Below are 12,241 nucleotides of genomic sequence, written 5' to 3' on the forward strand. Positions count from 1 at the left end.
TATTATTAGCCTATCCCCCGCCCCCTCCCCCCGTGCCCCATGATTCCACCTAATTGAATATTAAAACCGTGCCGACTTAATGGCATATCGGCGAGGTTTACAACTGTTTAAAAATGAGATTCAGTCGAAGGGATTCCTTATGGGGCGCAAAGGTAAGCAGAGCCCCTGGGGGAAGAGGGACATGCCGGGGCATTGCCCCCTGTCTTGTTATGCTCTTGGAGTAGCATAAGCGGCTTCCTTGATGTGCACTCTGACAAAGGAAGGTTCAGACGTGGAGATAACTTCAACACGTTTATTGAACTATTTACAATTCTCCTACTCGGATTCGCCACTACTGTTAATCCTTCCATAGCTACTCAGACTGACAAACCAGTCTGCTACAATCCACGTGGTGGGTGTGATATTGAATCAGCCCTGTGTCTGAACTCACTGTGTGTTTCCACTGGAAAGAGGAAGATCATGTGTGCTGTGTCCTTTATATATGGCTTGGTTGAATGCCCCCCTGTGGTGGTGTCACCTCTGTGTGTATCGTGAATGCCCATTGGTCGTGTCCTATCTGACCTATTGGTTGAGTCTCTGTGTGTCATGTCTCTGGTGCTCCCTCTAGTGTCTAGCTACTCTACATGTATTTACATTAACCCCTTGTGTATTTACAGTGATGCATATCACCACACCCCCCTGCCACAGATTGGCAGTGCAAGATGACACATGGGCGGGACCTTGTGGGGAGTCCCATCTGGGGTGGTGGTGATGGTGATTTCCAGTTATGTGTGGTGATGGATGGGAGAGAGTGGGCAGTGAGCGGGGAGCTTCCAGGCATGGGGAGAACAGATATTTGGGTGGGGGGAAGAGGCCCCCGATACTTCCACAGTGGTGGAGAGTGGGAGCTAGTTCCACTTCAGTCCTGAATGGGGATGCCTTTGAAAGATGTCAATCTGATCTCGTGAAGCTGGAAGCTGGCTCTTTCAGGCCCTACCCCACCAGAGTGTTGGCATAAACCCCGCTCACTCAATTTGTTTCTTTAAAGAGGCTCACTACCTGGAGAAAAAACTGGTCTATGCAGCTGGAGAGACTATCTGCATAGCTGTGAATTATTTGTGCTGAACCATCAAAAAGTATGAATAAAAATTTATACCGTGCGGTATTGTTGAAAAGCAACAGTATACCGGGACCCGGGTTTTGATTCCCGGCTGGGTCACTGTCTGTCTGGATTCCACGTGTTCTCCACGAGTCTGCGTGGGTTTCCTCCGGGTGCTCTGGTTTCCTCCACTAGTCCCAAAACACGTGATTGTCAGGTGAATTGGACATTCTGAATTCTCCCCTCCGTGTACCTGAACAGGTGACAAGTGTGGTGACTAAAAGATTGTGGTGACTAAGAGATTTTCACAGTAACTTCACTGCAGTGTTAATGTAATCCTACTTGTGAGACAAATAAAGATTATTAGTATAACTGCATGCTCACTTTACATCAGCATACTGCAGCATTGGATAATACAAGTAATCTACCCCAAACAATAAGATGGTAGAAATCTTAAAGTGACTTGACACAAGAAGTCTTTAAGTCAAGCAAGATGCATATTTATATAGCATTAGCCAAAACAGATGGGTATCTGTAATTAACAAAACCTCAAGGCTACAGGGGCGATGTAGCAGTAGCGACCCATCAGAATGAGAACGAGCTGTAGCCGGTACATCAATCCTCTTCTAGGATTCCCGAGGGTCATTACGTCCCACGGGACCCAACGAGATCTCACAAGACGTCTCGATCTCGGTCCAGCCCACAATGGGCGGGATCCAGACTTGCAGAGTTAAAGTGAACTTAACTGCTCATTTAATTATGCCAGATCTAACCAGACACCGGGATCTATTGGCCTCACTGAAGAGACTCCAGCCGGGCGCCGTTTAGCATTGATCCCCACAAACGGGGCCAGGAGAATGGCAAAAGGCAATTAGAGGCTCCCGGGTGGTTGGCCTCTGGGCAGGGTGACACCCTAGCACTGATGGCACCACCCCAGGTACCCTGGCAGTGCACCTGGGCACCCTGGCAGTGCCACCCAGGCACAAGGCTGTCACTGCCAAGGTGTCCAGGTGGCACTACCAACCTGGCAGAGCCAGGTGCCCAGGTGACATTTTGTCAGTGCTGGGGATCAGGCCTGGGGTGCCCGGCCCGTATGAGGTGGTGTGCAGGAAGGCTCGAGGGCCGCCAAGTTGTGGGGGGAGAGGTTGGTGAATTGGCCACGCTAAAATTGTCCCTTAATTGGAAAAACAAATTGGGCACTTCAAATTTATTTTAAAAAACAATGTGACAATGTTAATTTTGATGTTTCAATGTGATTTGGACAAGTTGAGTGAGTGGGCAAATGCATGGCAGATGCAGTATGATCTGGATAAATGTGAGGTAATCCACGTTGGGAGCAAAAACAGTAAAACAGATTATTGTCTGAATGGCTATAGATTGGGACATGGGAATTTTCAACAAGAACTGGGTGTCATTGTACACCAGTCATTGGAAGCATACAGGTGCAGCAGGCAGTGAAGAAGGCACTTTTAATTCTCACCAAAAAAGATTGACTTGCTCTTAATACCGGTAAAATCTTCGCCTCCTTGTCTACTTCACCTTGTACATATGAGTAAACATTGCCCTCACAAATACAATCTTTAACAAGATCTGACATCTTCCTGTCAACCAACTGCTGAACCGGCTGTACACTCAGTTGCACCGCTTCAGCTGCAACCATGGTTTTTTTCCCCGACTTCAATAAACCCCATTGGCTTATCCTGTTTCAAAGAGTACTTCCCAGTACTTTTCTTCAGACACCAACACTGTGACACTGTCATATCATTTCCACTCTCATATGTTTCCTTTTTGACCTGAGGCATAATCTCTTTAATATCTCCACCTTGACCTCCTTTGTCTTGACCACCAGAATATTTCCCAATTCCCCCATCCTTCACAGATTGAAATTGGTGTTGAAATACAAACCTTGATTTATGAACAAATTCAAAACCATCTGCCATTTCCCCTGGCTATCTAGCAGCTTTAAGATGTTGCTCTTCTACATGAGTTCTAACTACTGCAGGAAGTGAATCTTTAATTTCCTCCAAAATAACCATTTCTCTAAGAGCTTCATACGCTAGGTCTATTTTTAATGCTCTCATCCACCTATCAAAATTACTTTGATTCTATCTAATTCTATATAGGCCTGACCTGCTTCTTTCCTTAGATTTCTAAAATTCTCTCTTTATTCTTCTGGCACAAGTTCATATGCACTGAAATGGCCTTTCTCACCTCATCTTAATCCCTAGATGCCTTCTTAGATAATGATTCAAACACTAAAGTAGCTCTATCTACTAACCTTATTTGAACCAACCATACACACATGGAGTTTGGCCACTTCAATTGTTTAGCTATTTTCTCAAAAAAGTTTCCAGATTTTTCTAGTCAAACCTTGGCAGAAATTGAATATATTTAAACATATTCCCACTATGCTTTTGACTAAGAGGGCTACATCTCCCTCAGACTTTCTTCAACTTCTACCTGTAACGCTAACATTTTAAGTTGATGTTCACTCTCTCCTCATCCTTTTCCTCCCTTGCTAAGCTTCCTATTTCCACTTCTAGCTTCCCCATTTCAACTGCCTTTTGAGAAGTTCTATCTTTTTCTCTTTCCTCTGCCATTGCTGCTTTCTTCTTTTCATCTCTCTCATTGTCTTTTTCTTTTGCCTGTAATTAAATTCAAGCTGTCTCAATTCTTTATAATGTTGCAAACTCCACACAGAAAGTCACTGCCTTCTACGTGTGATGTTAAACTAAGGCCCCATCGACTCTCTCAGGTGAAAGCAAAATAACTCGTGATATTATTCAAAGAGATGGGACCCCTCTGATTCTGGTTAATATTTATCCTTCAACCAACATCATTGGTCATTGCGTAATTTCCATTTATAAGTCCTTGCTGTGTGAAATGCAGCAGCCAGATTACCAACAATACCTCAGTGACTACATTTCTGTCTCATGGTTGTGAAAAGTATTGTATAATTCTTTCCTTCTAAAATCCAATTCCCATATTTAAACTGCAAATTTGCTAAACTGAACTCAACAGAGGTAGAAACAAAAAATGTTCAAAAATATCCTTTTAAGCTTTTTTATATCATTTGCAATATTTTACAGCAAGCATTTGACAAAACATTCTAAAATATTGCTTCCTTTGACTAATTTTCACAGTTTTGGAATTTCCCTTGATAAGTTCTGTGCACAATTGCATTCGTGATCTTTTCTCCCATAAATAAAACTAGTAACTCCCTCGATATTTGATCCACTAGACATGAAAATGTGTAAAAAAGTGGAGAACCTCTTTGAAGCTGTCAGGCTTATTGGAATTGTCAAATTAATCTGTCAAGGGGAAATGTGAAGCTATTAAGGAATTTAAATCTCATGCCCTTTAAATATTTGAGAAAAACTGATTGTAGTTTTTAAAATCAGTGCTTACCATTCGACTGTGTTGATCTAAGCCTGAGGCTTAGCATTATAGGATAGTGCTGAGTGACTGATTTAACAGCCAATCATTATCACAGTAGGATGTCTGTCAGGTCACAGTTGATTGAGAACTCTAAGTGTTTATAACCTTTTTGAAGTGGGATTATGAATACAAATATGTGCTGGTATAAGGGAATAAGTACTGGATGGAATGAATTATACTGAATGGATGATTATCAATTTAACTTTGTATAAAATAGTTAAATCATCAATGGACAGTTAAGACTATATTTCATTTCACCTGGGTTCAGAGGTCTGCCAATGCTAGAAATAGGCTGCAAAGGAAAATGGTAGTGGGTTTGGTATAGGTTAGCATAAGTTGGCACAGTGGCTATGAAGGGCCATGGGATGGGTGGAGGGGCATAAGTTGGCATGAAAGGTATGAGGGACCAAGGGGGAGGGGCTGGTGGGACACAGATTGGCATGGGGAATGTGTGACTATGGTGAGGGGTTAAGGGCTGGAGAGCTGTCATTTGTTTAATTCATTTTTCCTCCATCTTCACAAACACTGGAATGCCAAGGCTGGCCTATCGCCCAGCCTATCCGGGCAGCTTCCAAACTCTTTCTGACTCATCCACTACAATGCCCATTTTCACTATCCCCCAGCAAATAAGACCATGCGGGCACATTTTCCCAGGTTTTGCGGAACCAGGAATTGCCCCAACTCTGCTCTCCTGACCTAGGAGCAAAAATGTAGGCCAAAATAACATCCACCACTGTCACCATCCCCACCCACCCCGCGCCACTCCGCCCTCAGGATGGTTGAAAGAGGGGGTGTGGGGTGGGGGGATTAGATTTTAGAAATTGGATCCCAACCAGCTGTCAACATCTTTTGGGGGACCAGCAACTAACCTGCTCTCAAGATGTAGGTCAATAATTTAAATATGCTTCTGAAGAGGAATTCCTCAAAAGTACCACAATTCTAAATTTAAGTGCCGTTGACCAGGTTTCCCCAGCTTCTGGAAGCCTGACAGCTGGAAAGAGGCAAGAATAGCTATGTCTAAGTACCATTGCATCACTGCTTGTGGGCTGAGAAGGAGTGCTTACCCACTGGCCCACCAAGGTAACTTCTTTCCTTCCCCACAATTCAGAGCCCCTATGATCAGCCAATGAGCCCCTCCAATTTCCTTCACCCCAACACAAGATCTCCCCCCCCTACCCCATCAGCCTTTTTGATCTCCTCCAAATCTCTCCCCACCCTCGTCTCCAATCCCTGGCTATGGCCTGGCGTTGCAGACTGTATCTCTTAATCTGGCTGGTTCCAGCTGGGAATCAGATTTTTATACATAAGGTATTGTCATAGTCTTTGGGTTATCCACATTTCTGGGTTTCCAGCCTGCAATCAGGTCACACATTTCAGATTGAAGATCGCTATCAGAAAAGGAAGATATTCAAGGTGAACAGATTTTAAGCCAGCGAAAATGAGGGCAAGGAAAGAACCAAAGAAAAATGTTTATGACTGGATGGAGTGCAGGGATAATTAAATGATAAGAGGAATGACAATGCAAAGCAAAAAGAGGTGAGAATAGGAAACGCAAGAAACAAAAGTGGCAGAACTAACACTCATTCAATGCTGATGTAAACCTGATTCACAAAACTGGGTTTCATATAGTAAATCTGACAAAGAAAAATTCCACCCAGCCAACAGCACGAGGAACAGCAGTGAGTCAAGTGCACGTACGCAGCTATTTGTGCCAAGAATTACAATTATTTGGTTCATGCAAGGAAGGATGTAAAGATAATTTACCTTTAATCAAGTGGTTTGGAGTGGAAGAAGTAACTGAATCTAATATTTAAAACTTATTTCTTGATGGAAAGAGCATAACTTCCACTTGGTAAGGAAATGCAAAAGACTATGTAAAAAAGCTCTCTGTCATCCAACTCAAATGATTGGGATAGGGCTTTGGCTTAAGTATCACCCATCTGCACTGGGTACACATTTTATTTTAATATTCTCCAGACTTTTGGTTAACCTAGCTCACACACATTTAGCTTCAAAACAGGACAGTTGTATTAGATATAACTTTAAATTCGATACTGAAGACTGGGGTCATTTTTACAGAATGTAATAAAAAGGGCCAAATACCTGAATCTCCAGCATTCATTTTTTAACTACTGAAATGATAAGAGTTTTATTGATATTGAACAATTTTACAGAAAAATGCTATATTTTGCAACATTCTCAACTGGAAGAAAATCATGCCTGCAAAATAGTAGCAGTGGTATATCGACGATTTTTCTCTGAATCTATAGGAACGAATATACATCATTGACACGGTTCCTACCTTTTTCAGCTTTGAAATTCCACTGTGTGCTCTAATTGATGCCAAGAGTGCAGAATGTTCATTTTCTGTTGCAGTCAATGAAGTTTTTTTCAGGTTATCATTTCTCACTGTATCAGAAATCTGGCAAAAATACGGCACAGAAACAGTACATTCATCAGAGGCGACATATTGCAATAGCTGGATTTATCATTAAAAACATCTCTGTATCAGACCTATACAACCAAATGGAAATTTATACCTTTTTAAGCCGTTCTTTATTCTGCCCTGATTGGATAGCGTCCATCAGAGAACTGTGCAAACACTCATCTTTCTGTATTGGTTTCTGAATGATGGGCTTGAATTTTTTAACAGGCCCAAACATGTTGGTATTTGGTTTGACATTGAAGCAATTTGTGTGAAAGGAAGGTGAAGGTTCTGACTGTATTGCAAATGCTGTTTCAGTATCTGAAGAGACTGTAGCAGACATTGTTGGCAAATTTGAGGCAGGCAAATTATGTGAGATGCAGTCACTCTGTTCCATAGTAACAGCATGATTTTGAACAGAATCTGAAAATGAAGTTAAAGAAGGAGTGGATGTAAAGGTCTTCAATGTCTTAATCGATTGAGCACTTGACGCACTAGAATTCACATCTTTCACAAAAGGTGAAGACAATGTACTTCGTGGAATCTGCCTATTTGCAGTACAACATTGCTTGTTCGGGGAAAGTTGTGATTGGGAAGTAATCTTGTTATAGGAGCTTGTTTGATTTGACACTTCTTTAATTAACCAATTCTGATTTGAAACAGGTTTAGCTGCTTCATGTTCAATCATTTTTCCAACACTTTCTGTGCTGCAGTTGGAGGGAGGTGTAAACTCTGCATTCAGTTGGCTTCCTATGCGATTTTTTTGTGAGGGCTTAAGAGAAGACTTCTCTTCAGCAGATCTGAATTTATGTTTATCTTCAAACTTACTCACAAATCCTGTGTTACTCTGAGCATTAGATTTATTCCCAGCTCCAGTTTTTATTGACTGTATACCCGTGTAACGGCAAATTGCTAAGGCAACATATTGGCTTGATGTTCTTCTGCAGGGTTTGATAAAATTACTCTCTATTTTGGGATCGGTATTTTCTGGTATGCTTGCAAATTTTACATTCAATGGCATAACTGATGCAAATGGCTTCTCTTCAGTGGATTGTGAGTCGATTTTAAGTGACTTATTACTTATAGCTGTAGTCTCTGCAATAACTGCTTCAAATTTGGGGGATATATTGGTCATCAACTTTGCTGGCTCTTGCAGCTGTAATCTACCAGCTGTACAACCAATTGTATTTATTGCGATATTTGTAGTTGAGTTGGCACACTGCAGATTATCCTTATCCATATTTTTCACATTCCAGAATGTCTTTGCTTTTCCCAAAAGTGATTCTTTGTCACTGGCTGTGCTGTTTGCTGAAGTCTCTTTGTTTTTCCTTTCACCGATCTCTGTGTGTATTAAATTGCCCAGGTCATCAATCTTGATAGCGCCTGTGGTTAATGACAATCCTTCTCTTCCCTTCGGCTTTACAACTGGTTTTGGTGGAACAACTGTGAATGTTCTCATGCCTACTTTTGGAAGATATTCATTGGTAATTTTATTGTCAGTGTTTCGCCACCTGCCTGATGAAAGTTTGAGTTTTGGAGTAGAGTTTGCTGTTGAACAATTCTCAGCTTGCATCACATGTTCTGCTTGAACGTTCTTAACTATTTCCACACTGTGTCCAGCTTCTAGTGTTATTGGGTCAACCTCCACAGGTTCAATGTTGTGCAATTCCTTCCTACCATTCCCTTTAACCTGCACATCATACTTCAGTTCAATTGCAGGCAAAATCATTTCAAATTTGTTCTCTCCTGACTTTATCTTCTCTTGAGCATTACTAACCCCTCCTTGTAAACCTTCTATTGATTTTTTAATGTCTGTACAGCTGACAATACTTGCAGGATAGAATGTGTCAAACGCAACATCAGATGGTGACTGCTCATTAATACTGGTTACAAAGGTTCTAGTCATTGTTTTGGAGTTTGTTTGCCAACTCCTATCAGGATCATGAACTTCTTTTACTGCTGTAGGCTTGGGTACTTTTTCCAGTAATATGTTCTCTTCAACTTCCTCATAGCAAGTCGATGATACTTCATCAATGATTGTCACTGGAACAGCTTCCTGTTCATCAATGGTTCTGTCAGACATTGTGGAATATTTTTTGAAGTCCAATTCTTGCCCAGCTGCCAAAAAAATAACCAAAAGCTGCTTACAAGTCTTAGAGAAGTTCCTAGTTACAAACAGCAAAGTACAAACAAAAGGTTAGAAAGGTTGCTTAAGATCAGCCCTGACCCTCCCCAATTTCAGGATAATATACTATGGTGCATTCTCATCATGCAAGTAGTTTCAAAACTCTCTTATTTATAAAATGCTTCAAAAATTCTTATATTTTATTGAGAGAGATGATTTGGTATAAATCCAGTTATTCCAGGATATTATACTCATGGGAGAGCATTTAGAATTAGGTAAAAAGTGCACTAAAATTCATACTCAACTTGTGGCTTGCTTTTGTCAGAGCCTTCATGTTTTCAGCAAAATGTAAAATCTAATTACATAAGTGAAACCAAACCTGCATTTATCAAAATGCAGAATACTGCGGAGGACAGAAATCTAAAGCGCAAACAAAAGATCCTGGAAATATTCAACAGATCAGGCAGCAGCTGTGGAAAGAGAAACAGAGGGTGCGATTTACCAGTCTTGTCGCTCCCAACTTGGTGATGAGGCTGCTGAATCTCCAAGAGGCCTCTTGCGAGGTCACGCGAGATTCAAACAAACCTTGTGAGACGTTGCGATCTGGATCTCGCCCTCACTGGGCGAGATCAAGATATACATAAATAAACAAGCCATTAGGCTCATTTAAATGTGTGTACGCCATATTCTTCCAGGACTCAGGAACTAACGGCCTCCCCAGTGAGGCCTGGACCAGGCGCCATTTAGTACTGGTCCACACAAACAAGGACCAGGCTTAACAGCACTGGGGGATCCCCCAGGCCACTGGAGGCCCCTGGGTGGTCAGAGATAGGGCAGTGTGGCATCCTGACGCTCCCTCTGGTACCCAGGGACTGCAAACCGGCATGGTAGGAGTGTTGGGCCACAGCATGATTGGGCATGCATAGAGAGAGGTGTTCAGTTCGGGAGCGGGAGGGGCTGAGGTGTCCAAGGGTGTCGGATTGGGGGATGTCAGGGCTGGTCAGATCGGGGGAGGGAGGTTGGATGCTGGGGGGAGGAAGGGAGGAGAGGGGGATTCCTGTTCAGATGTGGGGGTTCCGCTGAGGTATTTACAATAGTTACCCAGAATTTTGAGGAGGTTTCAATTCTTCTAACTTATCCTGAATAACGACTGGTTCAACCTTGTTGGAATTATCAGAAGTTTGCAATTTGAATCTAATTATCCGATGGTTCTCAGTGCACTGAAATTCTCCATAGGAAGTTTGCACTTTGCAATTGCTGGGCACTCCCTTAACCTGTGAAGTTACAAGTGGGATACCCCAGCGCATCCTTGGGGTATGCACCCAATTTGATGCTGGGGAGCTCGGAAGTACGGCCCAATATTTGATCTGATGACAGGTCATTGATCTCACCGTTTATCATTCCACAGGTGCAACCTGATCTGTTCAGCATTTCCATTATTTTCTGTTTTTATTTTGAGCATACCTATCCCCAACCCATTGCCTCACATTGCTGTGCTTCTCCCACTTCCTTCATCACTGACATCATCTGTGTCACTACATCAGTGCATTGGAAACAAACTCAAGGGATGTTCCAGTGATTTAGAATGCTGATACTATGTTCCACACTGTTGCTGCGATCAAAATAGAACCTCTGATCTTGAAGATGCAAATAAATAAAAACTACAAAGTGGCTGCATGTACTCTACAGCATCAATTATGTGATGTAACGCACTAATGCAACCATATTATACTAATTATGAGGACATGTAGTTTCAATACATATTGCAACAGACAGGAATACCTGTAGAAAAATAAACTCTTACTTATAAGCCCAGCAAAGCTCAAATTCTTACCCGCCAGTTCTGTATCTAACTCTGCCAAGGTTAGATGTATCTGGGCTTCACTGGAGAGCTCAACTTCCCCCTTCCAGTTAGATCCAGTGCTTGTGCCAGTTTCAAATGGAAGTTACACAGGTAAGGATTGGAAACACAAATGCAACTTCTTTAAGTATATAATTGCTTCAGCAGAATAACAAAAGAATGTTTTCCTTTCAGACAACAGCTGTTCTTTGTTCTGCCATTCACACATCCTCTTGATATATCTTCTGCCTCTTTACTTGTCTCATTCCAATCCCTTTTGACCTTGAATCCATCAACACTTTTGACATTTTAAATCTAATTTTCCACCCAATTGCAGATGTTCACTTTTGTTCTTTTTCCTGTCTCTTCCCCCTACCCACTTTCACTTTGTTTCATGCCTTTAACTTGTCAAAGTTCTAATGAAAGGTATTAAACCTGAAACATTAACTCTCTTTTGGTTCTCCATTGATGCTGCCTCACCTGCTGAGTACTTCCAAGGTTTTATTTAAGAAATAATGTTTATTCAAATACAGTGTTCTAATTCAAATCTATGAAAATCTTTGTTATGTGCATGGTTTTGTCTTGCCCAGTTCTTTCATTGCTCTCAGTTATCAAAGTCTGATTGTGAAAATGTTATGCCTGAAATAATGGCGTATAACTTCCTCAGAGGGCCAATTGTCGGTGGATTGTCACTCCGGAGTGACTTGCCCTTGCTTGAAGTGCAAGGCCCATCTTTCCTGACCTTCCACTCTCAGGTCGAGTGAGACAGGAACAGGAAGCGCACCCCTGACTACATTGGGTAGAGTAAATGAAGGGAGAGAGGAAAGACATGCCCTCAGAATTGGAGCCATGATGTGGAGATGCCGGCGTTGGACTGGGGTGAGCATAGTAAGAAGTCTTACAACACCAGGTTAAAGTCCAACAGGTTTGTTTCAAACACAAGCTTTCGGAGCGCAGCTCCTTCCTCAGGTGAATGGAGAGGTACCTGGTGTTGTAAGACTTCTTACTGTGCTCAGAATTGGACCGAGAGAGGATTCATGGGGTGGAGTCCAAATGGGTGGGACCTGGGGCAGTGTCGGAACAGGGGAGATCTAGGGCAGGAAGCAGAGTCAGAAGGCGGGTGGGCATAATTGCAACAGGGGAAGATGTCGGAGTCATACCGGGAGGGAGGGTGCATGTACAGTGTCAGATCTGGGCACGGTTGTTGGTTTGGGAGCGGGGGTGGTATGTTCCGTGCAGGGCTCGATCTGGGTGTTTAACGTAGTTAGTGCTTTTTTTTCCTTCTGACTGTTTCAGATTAGTGCTTTTTTTTTCCTTCTAACTCTTTCAGATTAA

General features: G+C 42.3%; 1 protein-coding gene across 10 annotated transcripts in view; it reads right to left on the minus strand.

Moving 5' to 3' along the window:
• cobl (cordon-bleu WH2 repeat protein) overlaps positions 1–12,241 on the minus strand; it is a 509,208-nt gene that overhangs the window by 60,189 nt on the left and 436,778 nt on the right. For all 10 annotated transcript variants that reach the window (XM_038797758.1, XM_038797757.1, XM_038797756.1 and 7 more), the window contains 3 exons: positions 10,901–10,989; positions 7,057–9,059; positions 6,819–6,938 (listed from right to left, as the gene is read on the minus strand). In XM_038797758.1, coding sequence (XP_038653686.1) covers positions 6,819–6,938; positions 7,057–9,059; positions 10,901–10,989 — 2,212 coding nt within the window. The remainder of the gene's footprint in view (positions 1–6,818; positions 6,939–7,056; positions 9,060–10,900; positions 10,990–12,241) is intronic.

Source organism: Scyliorhinus canicula, chromosome 5, assembly GCF_902713615.1.
Source record: "Scyliorhinus canicula chromosome 5, sScyCan1.1, whole genome shotgun sequence".
Taxonomy (NCBI): Eukaryota; Metazoa; Chordata; class Chondrichthyes; order Carcharhiniformes; family Scyliorhinidae; genus Scyliorhinus; species Scyliorhinus canicula.